Source organism: Mesoplodon mirus, assembly GCF_964341445.2.
Source record: "Mesoplodon mirus genome assembly, chromosome: 13".
Classification (NCBI taxonomy): domain Eukaryota; kingdom Metazoa; phylum Chordata; class Mammalia; order Artiodactyla; family Ziphiidae; genus Mesoplodon; species Mesoplodon mirus.
Genome location: NC_138989.1, coordinates 62,469,806 through 62,481,462, shown reverse-complemented (window position 1 = coordinate 62,481,462; position 11,657 = coordinate 62,469,806). Strand labels below are relative to the sequence as shown.

The following is an 11,657-nucleotide window of genomic DNA, read 5'->3' as shown; positions in this document are numbered from 1 at the left end:
AACAAGCGGCGACGTTGCCAGCGCAGGGTCTATGGCCGAGGCGGTGAGGCCCCCGCGCCGGGCCAGGGCCAAGGCCAAGGCCAGCCGGACTAAAACCAAGGTGAGGGAACCCGCCCATCCTATCCTCCCCAGGCCCTGGCAGGTGCGCTCTCTTTTTTCTTCTCTTCGGCCTCTCCAGCCCACTCTGCCCGTCCCCTGAGCCCCTCTCATCCTCTGTCCCCACCTCCCCGTATTTGATCCCCCCACCCGTTGACACCAGGCTTGTTCCTCTGTTCCTCCTTCACGTTCCTCTGCCGGACTTTGTCAGGAGCCCCCTTTTTTTTCTTTTTCCTCCTGTGACCTCACTAGGCTCTTCCTTTTCTGCTCCTTTCTTGACTTTCCTCACCCGGGTCTAGATTCCTATCGTGAAGCAGCTTTTCTCTTCCCAGTCTCATCTTTAACTCTCTTTTTCTCCTTTATAATCTGTGAACATTTTCAGTCCCTCTTCCCATAAAGAGGAAAGGGACCCCTCCTCCACTCAAGAATGTATCCTTTGGAAGAGCTTTACAGATAGAGACAGAAAGTAGACTGTAGTGATGTGCCTTTTCAATTTAAAAATTCAAGATGACAGTGCTGCTGCTGTTTATTTCTCATTATCCTGGTTGTTTATGATGGGGCCCGAATGACCAGAAATTAAACCAGAGCGGGACTCATACAGCAGGGACAGATCTGAATTTTCTGGGTTTCCTGGATTATACTAACGTGTGGTATTGGTGTGATTTAAAGTTGATTTGTCTTGTTTTCAGGCGCAGTCTGGGCTTTCATTTCGTTCCCTTATGTTTTCTGAAATGACATTTATTTTACAGTGAACAGATTAAATGCTGCCCGTGGATAGCTGGACATATATAATTTTGGCTTACCTGAAACTGAATTTATATTAAGGAAATAATGAAGGTGGTATTAAAAATACAGGAAATTTCCTTTCCTACAAGTAGGTGATGTTCCAGAGCAGGTGTAACTTAAAAATGATACGAAAATAGGATTTTCTCATGAGAACAAGATTTTAGCAGGAGACTGGTGTTCAAAGCTACCATATTTAATAAGCTGTAAATGACTTATGTAGATCCCTTTCATTATGATGCCTTAAAAAAAAAACTGTAGTGGAGTTATGTGCATCCGTGTACCCAGGTCTGTGAGGAATTACTCTGGGGAGAAAGCCATTTTGCTACTAATTTCAGAAACATTTTTTTTTTTTTTGCGGTACGCAGGCCTCTCACCATTGTGGCTCCTCCCGTTGCGGAGCACCGGCTCTGGACGCGCAGGCCCAGCGGCCATGGCTCACGGGCCCAGCCGCTCCGCGGCATGTGGGATCCTCCCAGACCGGGGCACGAACCCGTGTCCCTTGCATCAGCAGGCGGACTCTCAACCACTGTGCCACCAGGGAAGCCCCAGAAACATTTTTAAGAGGAGTAATTTTGCATTATATTGGGCTGGTAAAGGACTATCTAAATAGAGGAGGAAGTAAAAAGCCATTGGTTAGCCATGCATAAGGTCCCTGAACCTAGAATACAGTAGTGTGTAACATGTAAACATCCATCTATAGAGAGCAGAATCTTTTTTTTTTTTTTTTTTTTTTTGCGGTACGCGGGCCTCTCACTGCTGTGGCCTCTCCCGTTGCAGAGCACAGGCTCCGGACGCGCAGGCTTAGCGGCCATGGCTCATGGGCCCAGCCGCTCCGCGGCACGTGGGATCTTCCCGGACCGGGGCACGAACCCGTGTCCCCTGCATCAGCAGGCGGACTCTCAACCACTGCGCCACCAGGGAAGCCCGAGAGCAGAATCTTAATTCTCAATCTGTAGGGTTTTTTTTTTTTCAAAATGAATGATGAAACTAAATCCTAGATAAGTTAAATGATAAGCCAGAGTCATGCAGTTAGTAAGAGACTCAAGTTAAAGCCCAAAATCTTAATTCTCGGTCCAGTAGCTTAATAATTGTTCTACATATCTATGTGTATCTATAGATAGAATGTTATAAATACTTAAAAATGGTCAGTTAAGAGGATTCTCTGTTATTTGTTTAGAACAGATTTTCTAAAATAAAAAATTAAAAATCAAACTTAAATCCATCATGAAAAACCAAATGCTCATTTTATTTTATTTTTTTAAAAGATTTATTTATTATTTATTTTTTGGCTGTGTCAGGTCTTAGTTGCGACACGTGGGATCTTTGCTGAGGCGTGTGGAATCTTTTCGTTGCGGCGCGCAGGCTTCTCTCTAGTTGTGGCATGTGGGTTTTCTCTCTTCTAGTTGTGGTTGTGGTGTGCAGGCTCCAGGGCGTGTGGGCTCTAGTTGAGGCCTGCGAGCTCAGTAGTTGTGGCGCACGGGCTTAGTTGCCCCGTGGCATGTGGGATCTTAGTTCCTTGACCAGGGATGGAACCCACATCCCCTGTATTGTGAGGCGGATTCTTTACCACTGCGCCACCAGGGAAGTCCCCAATTGCTCATTTTATTGACACATTGTGGGCAACCTCCCTACACAAACATAAATTTATTTTTTGTCTTTTAAAATTTATAAAGAGGTCTTAATTCCAGAGGTATTTGATCAAACCAGAAATCCTTGACATACTTTTAGTCACCTTTCAAATCTAGTCAGTCACTAAGGCTTGCCAATTGTATTTTGTAACTATTCTCTTGATTCTGCCCATTTCTCTCCATCCTGACTAACTCAACCATCCTCCAAGGAAGATCTCTTGGATTTTTGCTAAAATGGCCTTTCCAAGTTCATTCTTGCTGCCCATTCTCTAAACTAAAGCTGGATTGATATTTTTATGAACAGACCCCCAAAATGATTGCTCTCCTACTTAAGGCCTTTCAAAGATATCCCATTGCCCAGAGTCCAAGAGTCCAAAGTATGGACTCAAGGCCCTAAACTGTCTGGATTCTGTCTTTCTCCTCAGCCTCTGGTCTTCACTACTATGTCTTTTGATTCTCAGCCGTATATATCCTTTCCTGCTTTAGGGCCTTTGCTCATACTCTTTGCTCTGTGCTGACACCTCTTCCTGTCCCTGTTCACCTGCTCATTCATGAGGTCTCTGCTTAAACCTCATCACCCTCATCACCCACATTACCCCCCCAGCCCCCACCAGTAGCGCTCTACACCGCTTTGTGTCACTCATCTCACTTGCAGTTAGTTTTTTAACATCTCTCTTCTCCCTTAGACTGTGAACTCAGTGAGGGAGGGACCTGTCTTTTTCCTAATACCCTTTACAGCCCTTGTAGGCATTTGCTAATGTTTGTTAAATGAAGGAAAAAATACCAGTATTGAAGAATATTTCCAAGCTTTGTCACTCAGAAGAATTTACTCTGGTAAATTTCCTCTAAATAGTATGAGAAAACAAATGGAAAAAGTCCACGACATCATCAAGGCCCTCATACTTGTCAGTTTAGAAAATTGATTCTTCTCTTAGAGTAAATAGATTTATTACTTAGAGCTGGTTATGGTTTGGTTATGATCATGAAGTCCTACATTAATGAAACCTTTACCATTGTGGTGTAACTTGGTTACTGTTAATGGAACCATAAAGTAGTTCCAAGGCTTATTTCAGGAAGTGAGGAGTGTCATGTGCTTTTGCCTTTAGATAGTTTGACCCAGCAGCTGACCTGTATTCCTTAATATTAATCATTTGGAAGATGAGCTCACATTGCTAGTTTTTGGTTTTCTGGTGCTTATCACTTGATACCTAAGAGATAGTCCTGATTAGTTTCACCTACCTTGGAGGACCCTGACTTCATTGATCATGGTAGATTATGGGTTAAGAACAGTAGATTTTTAGATTGGATGTACTCTGCAGAAGCAGTATATTTTATAGTCATGGAAAGTATTTTTGCAGTTAATACTAAATTCTGAATGCCGACAACTCATTAATAGTAAGAGTATATTGTAATTGCTAAGGATAGACTGAGATGTGTCCCAGAAAACTGATAACAGAAACAGAGACCTTTAAATCCCCATCGCCTCTTGCTTCTTGGCCTAGATGATTTCTACCTCTTAGTCCCTCCTTCCCATGAGTGATTATAGGAGTGAAGTTGGGGGATGTTCTATGTTATTTAGCTCCTGTTGTGCCTCCTAAGATGCATTTATTTGTTGAATAAACACTCATCGATCACCCACTATGTCCCAGAAACTGTTCTAAGCACTTGGGATGTAAACAGAGGAAAAATAAAAATTAAAAAAAAGAACCTGGCCTTAACGTAGCTTGCATTCTAGAAGGAGAAGACAAACAAACAGAAAACCCCATAAAAAAATAAATAAAATGTATAATATATTAGAAGATGACAAGTGCTATGGAAGAAGGAAAAGAGGAACAGGGTAAGGAGCTGAGTACTGGTGATTAGGATGGGTTGTGATTTTTTTTTTTTTAAATAAGTTTATTTATTTATTTATTTTTGGCTGTGTTGGGTCTTTGTTGCTGCGCGTGGGCTTTCTCTAGTTGTGGCGAGTGGGGGCTACTCTTCCTTGTGGTGCATGGGCTTCTCATTGCGGTGGCTTCTCTTGTTGCAGAGCACGGGCTCTAGGTGCGCAGGCTTCAGTAGTTGTGGCTCGCGGGCTCTAGAGCGCAGCCTCAGTGGTTGTGGTGCACGGGCTTAGTTGCTCCGCAGCATGTGGAATCTTCCCGGGCCAGGGCTCGAACCCGTGTCCCCTGCATTGGCAGGTGGGTTCTAACCACTGCTCCACCAGGAAGTCCGGGTTGTGATTTTTATATAGGCAGTCAAGGTAGTCCTTACTGAAGGTGAAATTTAAATAAAGACATGAAAGAGATGAGGGAGTTAGCCATTTGGATTTTGGGAACACCTGGGGCAAATGCCTTAAGGCAGTAGCAGTGTCGTTAGGGTGGAGTGCGTGAGGGGCGAGTATTTGGGATGAAGTCAGAAGGTGACACAGGGCCAGGTCGTGTAGGGCCTTGTAGGCCATTGTAAGGATTCGTACTTTGAGTTAAACATGGAATCACCTCAGGGTTTCAAGCCGAGGAGTGATATGATCTAAGTTATTTTAAAGGGTCACTGTGCTTGCTTTGTTGAGAACAGACTGTAAGGGAGCAAGAGTATGAGCAGAGAGACCATCTAAGAGATTTTTGCTGTGATCCAGGCAGGAGGTGATGGTGGCTTGGACCAGAGTTGTAAAGCAGAGGTGGTGAGAAGTGTTTGCAGTTTGGGAGTTTCTGAAGATCTAGCCAAGACTATTTTTTGGTGGTTTGGTTGGGATATGAGAAAACAGTCAGGGGTGACTCTGAGATGGGGGAGGCAGTGAGTAGGACAGCTTTTGGGGGCAGATCAGGAATTCAGTTTAGGACATGCTAATTTTGAAATAAATGTCTGTCAGACATCCAAATGGATTGGATATGTGGATCTAGAGTTTGGGAGAGAGAAAAGATTTGGGGTCATCAACATATAGGTAGTTATTTAAAACCAGAGACTGAACTAGGTTACCTTAGGAGAGAGCGTAGTATAAACAGGTGACAAGAACAGGACCCAAGGGCACTCCAGTTTTGCGGGGAGAGGCGCAGGAATCAACAAAGGAGCTTGAGGAGTGACCGGTGAGGTAGGATATGTTTGGGGTCCTAGAAGTTGAGAGAAAAAAGCGTATGAAAGGAAGAGGAAGAGATCAAGCATGGAAAGTGCTGCTGATACGTGAAGCAAGACTGTTAAGAGCAACACAGAAGTGGCAGCCAGGAGGAGATGTATTCTCAGCAAAATGTATAATCCCCATCCTTCTCCTTTTTACTTGTAAAGCATTCTTGTACATCCCAGGGAGAGTGGGTAAAATTGCCCTGAGAGCTCTTGAGCTGATAGTTGGACTCATGTGTCCAAGCCCTTTTTATCTGTTCTGTGCCAGGCAGTGTGCTAAGTGCCGTGGATACAGACATTCATGATAAACAGACCCTGCATTTAAAGTAATCCCATGGCCAAGGAGCTTTGCCTGTTTGGTTCACTTCACGTACCCCATGTACTAGAATTATGCCTGACATACAGTAGTAGTTACCTAATAAATACTTTCAGAATAATGAAAGAAAATAAAGTAATCTCACAAAAGTATTCTATGTAGTGTGTAAAATTGAACCTTTATCATTTATGAAGAAGTAGCTCATTAATATTTTTAAGGATGGAAAGGAGTTGTAATTTTTTTACTTAGTACAGTTTAAAGAGGAAGAACTGCAAGTGACGAATGGAAAGTGACCATTTATTTTCCAGAACTTAAAAAAAAAACAACTTTTTTTTCTGATTACAAAAGTGCTCATTGCTTAAAAAAAGTGTGTATGTATGAGTATATACACACAGAGAGAGAAGTATACAACACAGAAATGAAATGCCCTGAATTCCATCTCTTGGAGATAACTGTTGGTAGCAGTTTGTCATGTGCTCTTTAGGTTTTTTCCCCACACGTACACCAACACTCTAGGGCATATTTACTGTAATGTATGGTTAAGTAAGTCTTTCTATGTTTATTAATAACTCTTCTGTTTCTGTATAACTTCTTGATTATTTTTTCTCCTGTGGAATTATTTTAAAATTGGTTCTCTACCTGTACGTAACTTAGGTAGAGATAAAAACTAAAGAAATGTTAATCACTAGGCCATTTTCAGTTGTAAGAAACATGTCTTTTGGTCAAAATAAAATTATGTAAGCACTAATTTTTGCACACACAACTTGATACACGTGGAGTTCTGTTTGAATTTTATTTTGTCATCTGTAATGTTGTTATATATACAGTAGGTTCTAATCTTTATCTCTGGTTAACTCAAGTAGGCAAAGTAATTGGAAGTTGGCTTTCTTTTTTGTTTTTAAATGAAATTTTGTATCTTAAGTGTAAAATTTGGTTCAGATTTTGGCATAAAAGTTCAGTTTCCTCTGAATTCATTGGATAGTCCCTTTGCTTTCTGCAAGGCATATAAAAATAAACTTCTGAATGTGCCAGATCACATTTGTTGGATAATTCAATAATTTCTTCATTTTAGGATGCTAGTACCTAGGAGCTCAGCATACAGTTGGTACTCAATAAATTCTTGTGAACTATAAGTCATCATTATTGTTTCAAGAAATGTTTATTGAACAAAGTGTTGAAAATCAGAGGCAGATCAGATCCAAAAAGGCATAAGATATATTCTCTGGTCTCAAGATATTTGTGGTCATTTGGGGGACACAATACAGAGATAAATAACCATATGTGGTAGCACGTGACCAGGGCCAGATGGCAAGTACACACCGCAGAGTTCAGAGTAAAGCATGTGCTGTGGAAGGGTTGATGTGGTCATTGAAGATTTTGTCTTGGGACAGGATCATAACTGAGTCATCAAAGGCACTGAGTGCCGAAGTTAAGAGTCAGACTTTCATTAAGTGGAGAGCTGTGATTGTTTTTGTGGTGTTCAGGTAGTGTTTTAGGGAGACCAGTCTTATGGTGGTGTTTGGGATGAATTGGTGGGAGGGCAGAGGCTGGAGGCTAGGAGACCTTTCAGGACCTGCTCCCCTATTCTGTGCTTTGGAGAAGTGAATTGAGCCACAGGGAGCTCATCACTGCTTAGAGGCCATGCGTTGGTGATGAACACAGTGAACCCCTTCTCCCTCCGCATGTGCACCCCAGACATCCTGTCCTATCCAGGGATCTGTGAGGGGCAGGGTCAGGCCTTTGCTACCCTCTCAAACAGTTGTGTGTCTCGCGGTTGTTCATCCTTTCCTTCTGCCTTCCTTCTCTGATCTGGCCAGTCCATTCTTTGAATCAAATTACCAGCTTTCCTCTCCTTTCCCCCACTTCCTTTCCTGGGGCAACCCCAGGTTAATTCCTCTTTGGACCTAACTTCTGTAACAACACAGGTGGAGAATTAAACAGAGAAGCACTGAGTTCCACCCCCAAGGGAAATAAAACCCAAAGTCTTATGTGTTCTTCTCTGGGAGCATTAGGAAGGTTTAAAAAATTCTTTAATTGATTATCTAACCACATTATCTGTTGCTGTTATGGTTGTGATTATTCCCAGGAAGGTAGATCTGCTGGATGTGGGCCTGCAAGTTTGATAGTAGCAGCTGGAGACTTCATTTTGTTTAGTTGAGGGGAAGAATTTGAAATTGCAAGGGCAGTCGTGGAGTAGGGAAAGAGAAAGTGGTTTGGTGGGGTCAGAGTTGGGCAACAACTTCCCTTGGCAAAGGGAAGTTAAAAACTATGTGAGGGACAGGCTGGAGAGGAAGCCTGAGGTGGCCTGTGGGTTGCAGGAGGTGTGTTTATTTGCTGTGCCCTTGATCTTGTGGCCCCTCTTGGCCTACTTCCAGCTCCCTATCTTCTCTTCCAGTTAACATTTAACACCCCCAGAGGTCTTTTACAGTTTAAGAAAAGACGACTAAAATTTTCTCCCTCTATTTGACATTCCCGTCTCTGCTTCCTTACTTTTCATTTATTTCTCAACTCTCTGAGTTTTTAAAATCTTCCATCTTTGCATCTAACAGCTTTATTGAGCTATAATTCACACACTATACTTATTTAAAGTGTGTAATACAGTGGTTTTTGGTATGATCCAAGATTGTGTCGCCATCACCACGGTTCGGAATGCCAAACTCTTTTGCATAGAGAAGCATCATGTTAGCTTCCCACCAGCAGTGTTTGAGGATACTAATTTTTCTACATCCTTGTCAACACTTATTGTTATCTGACTTTAGTAATCTTAGTGGGTGTGATATGTTACCTCATTGTGATTTTTTTTTTTTTTTTTTTGCGATACATGGGCCTCTCACTGCTGTGGCCTCTCCCGTTGCGGAGCACAGGCTCCGGACGCGCAGGCTCAGCGGCCATGGCTCACGGGCCCAGCCGCTCCGCGGCATGTGGGATCCTCCCGGACCGGAGCACGAACCCGTGTCCCCTGCATCGGCAGGCGGACTCTCAACCACTGCGCCACCAGGGAAGCCCCTCATTGTGATTTTGATTTGCATTTCTGTGATGACTAATAATGTTAAGCATCTTTTTATGTGCCATTTGTATTATCTTTGGAGAAATGTCTGTTCAGATCCTTTGCCCATTTTTAAATTGGATTGTTCATCTTTTTATTCTTGAATTACAAGAGTTCTTTTTTTTAATTCTGTATATAAACCCCTTATACGATAATTGATTTGAAGACATTTTCTTCCATTCTGTGGGGTTGTCTTACCATTTTCTTCATATTTTGATTTTCAGCACAAAATCTTAAAATTTTTATGAAGTCCAATTTATCTACTTTTTTCTTTAGTTCCTGTGCTTTTGGTGTCATGTCTAACAAGGCTTTGCCTAACCCAAGGTCACTAAGATTTACTCCTGTGTTTTTTTTGAAAAGTTTAAAAGTTTTAGATCTTATGTTAGGTCTATGATCCTTTTTGTTAATTTTTGTACATGATATAAGATAGGGGTACAATTTTATTCTTTGGATATCCAGTTGTTTAGCACCATTTGTTGAAGCCTGTTCTTTCCCCATTGAATTGTCATGGCATCCTTGTTGAAAATCAGTTGACCTTAAATATAAGAGTTTATTTCTGCTTTATAACAAAGTGAATCAGTTATACATATACATATACATATATCCCCATATCTCTTCCCTCTTGTGTCTCCCTCCCTCCCACCCTCCCTATCCCATCCCTCCCACCCTCCCTATCCCATCCCTCTAGGTGGTCACAAAGCACCAAGCTGATCTCCCTGTGCTATGCGGCTGCTTGCCACTAGCTATCCGTTTTACATTTGGTAGTGTATATATGTCCATGCCACTCTCTCACTTTGTGCCAGCTTACCCTTCCCCCTCCCTGTATCCTCAAGTCCATTCTCTAGTAGGTCTGCGTCTTTATTCCCGTCTTGCCCCTAGGTTCTTCATGACCATTTTTTTTTTTTTTTGCTTTTTTAGATTCCATATATATGTGTTAGCATATGGTATTTGTTTTTCTCTTTCTGACTTACTTCACTCTGTATATACAGACTCTAGGGCCATCCATCTCACTACAAATAACTCAATTTCGTTTCTTTTTATGGCTGAGAAATATTCCATTGTATTTATGTGCCACATCTTCTTTATCCATTCATCTGTTGATGGACACTTAGGTTGCTTCCATGTCCTGGCTATTGTAAATAGAGCTGCAGTGAACATTGTGGTACATGATAAAGCAGAAACCAACACACCATTGTAAAGCAATTATACTCCAATAAAGATGTTAAAAAAAAAAAAGAACCTAGGGGCAGGACAGGAATAAAGACGGTGATGTAGAGAATGGACTTGTGGTTACAGGGCGGGGGAAAGGTAAGCTGGGAGGAAGTGAGAGAGTGGCATGGACATATATACACTACCAAATGTAAAACAGATAGCTATTGGAAGCAGCTGCATAGTGCAGGGAAATCTGCTTGTTGCTTTGTGTCCACCTAGAGGGGTGGGATAGGGAGGGTGGGAGGGAGACGCAAGAGGGAGGAGATATGGGGATATATGTATACATATAGCTGATTCACTTTGTTTTACAGCAGAAACTAACACACCATTGTAAAGCAATTATACTCCAATAAAGACGTTAAAAAAAATAAACAAAAAGCTCCCAACAACTTGAAAAAAAAAACAGAAGAAATAAAAAATGTTCATAAAAAAAGAGTTTATTTCTGGATTCTCAGTTCTGTTTCATTGATCTGTTTGTCCATGTGCTAGAACCACACTGTTTTTATTATTGTAATTTTGTAGTAGATTTTGAAATTGCGAAGCGTGAGATCTCCAACTTCGTTCTTCTTTTTCAAGATTGTTTCATCTATTCTGGGTTCCTTGCATTTCCTTATGAGATTAAGGATCAGCTTGTCATTTTCTGCAAAAAAGGCAGCTGGGATTTTGATAGAGGCGGTGTTGAATTTGTATATCAGTTTGAGGAGTATTGCCATATTAACAATATTGCGATCTGTTCCATGAAAATGAATGTGTTTTCACTTATTAGTCTTTACTTTCTTTCAAATTTTGTTTTGTAATATTCAGAGTATAAATTTTACACTTCTTTTGTTAAGCTTATCCCTAAGTATTTTGTTCTCTGTTCATTATAAATGAAATTGTTTTCTTAATTTCATTTCATGATTGTTCAGCTCACTAAAATTTGGCCTCTGCCCTGACCAGTACACCAGTATTTCTCCCACTGTAGTAACCATTGGCCTCCCTCTCCTAATTTTCTTTTTTCTGACCTCTCAATCTGACAGACCTATTTATTATAGCTAGTGTGCTAAACATCATTGCAATGTAATTGGACCCACTTTTTCATTTTCTTATAAATACTTATGTAATGCTTTCCTGGTATTCATGATGTTAGGCAGTTTGACAAAGTGGTTTGTATGCATTGTGTGGCTGTTCTCTGAATCTGATATCCACGGTGCAGATTAAAGTAATTTTGGAGGGACACGTTGCTTCTTGCATCACTACCATTTGTAAACATTTGGTAGTTCATTACCAGCAAGCTGAGCTCAAACTCCATTTCAAAAACATTCGTCTTTTCTTCCTCATATTAGGTGCATATAAATGTTTTACTTTTTTGGCTATTTACTTGTCAGCTTTTTTTTGCTGGACATTTGCTGGACAACATAATCCAAAATCACTGATAACTTTGTAACCATCATTTTGCCTTCCTTAAAATTTCACAGTGGGAACTTCCCTGGTGGCACAG

At 41.3% G+C, this 11,657-nt stretch overlaps 1 protein-coding gene across 2 annotated transcripts in view; it reads left to right on the top strand.

Moving 5' to 3' along the window:
• Positions 1 to 11,657, top strand: part of EPG5 (ectopic P-granules 5 autophagy tethering factor) — a 126,841-nt gene continuing 115,184 nt past the window's right edge. For both annotated transcript variants that reach the window (XM_082641540.1, XM_082641539.1), the window contains exon 1: positions 1 to 100. In XM_082641540.1, coding sequence (XP_082497666.1) covers positions 32 to 100 — 69 coding nt within the window. In that variant the 5' untranslated portion in view covers positions 1 to 31. The remainder of the gene's footprint in view (positions 101 to 11,657) is intronic.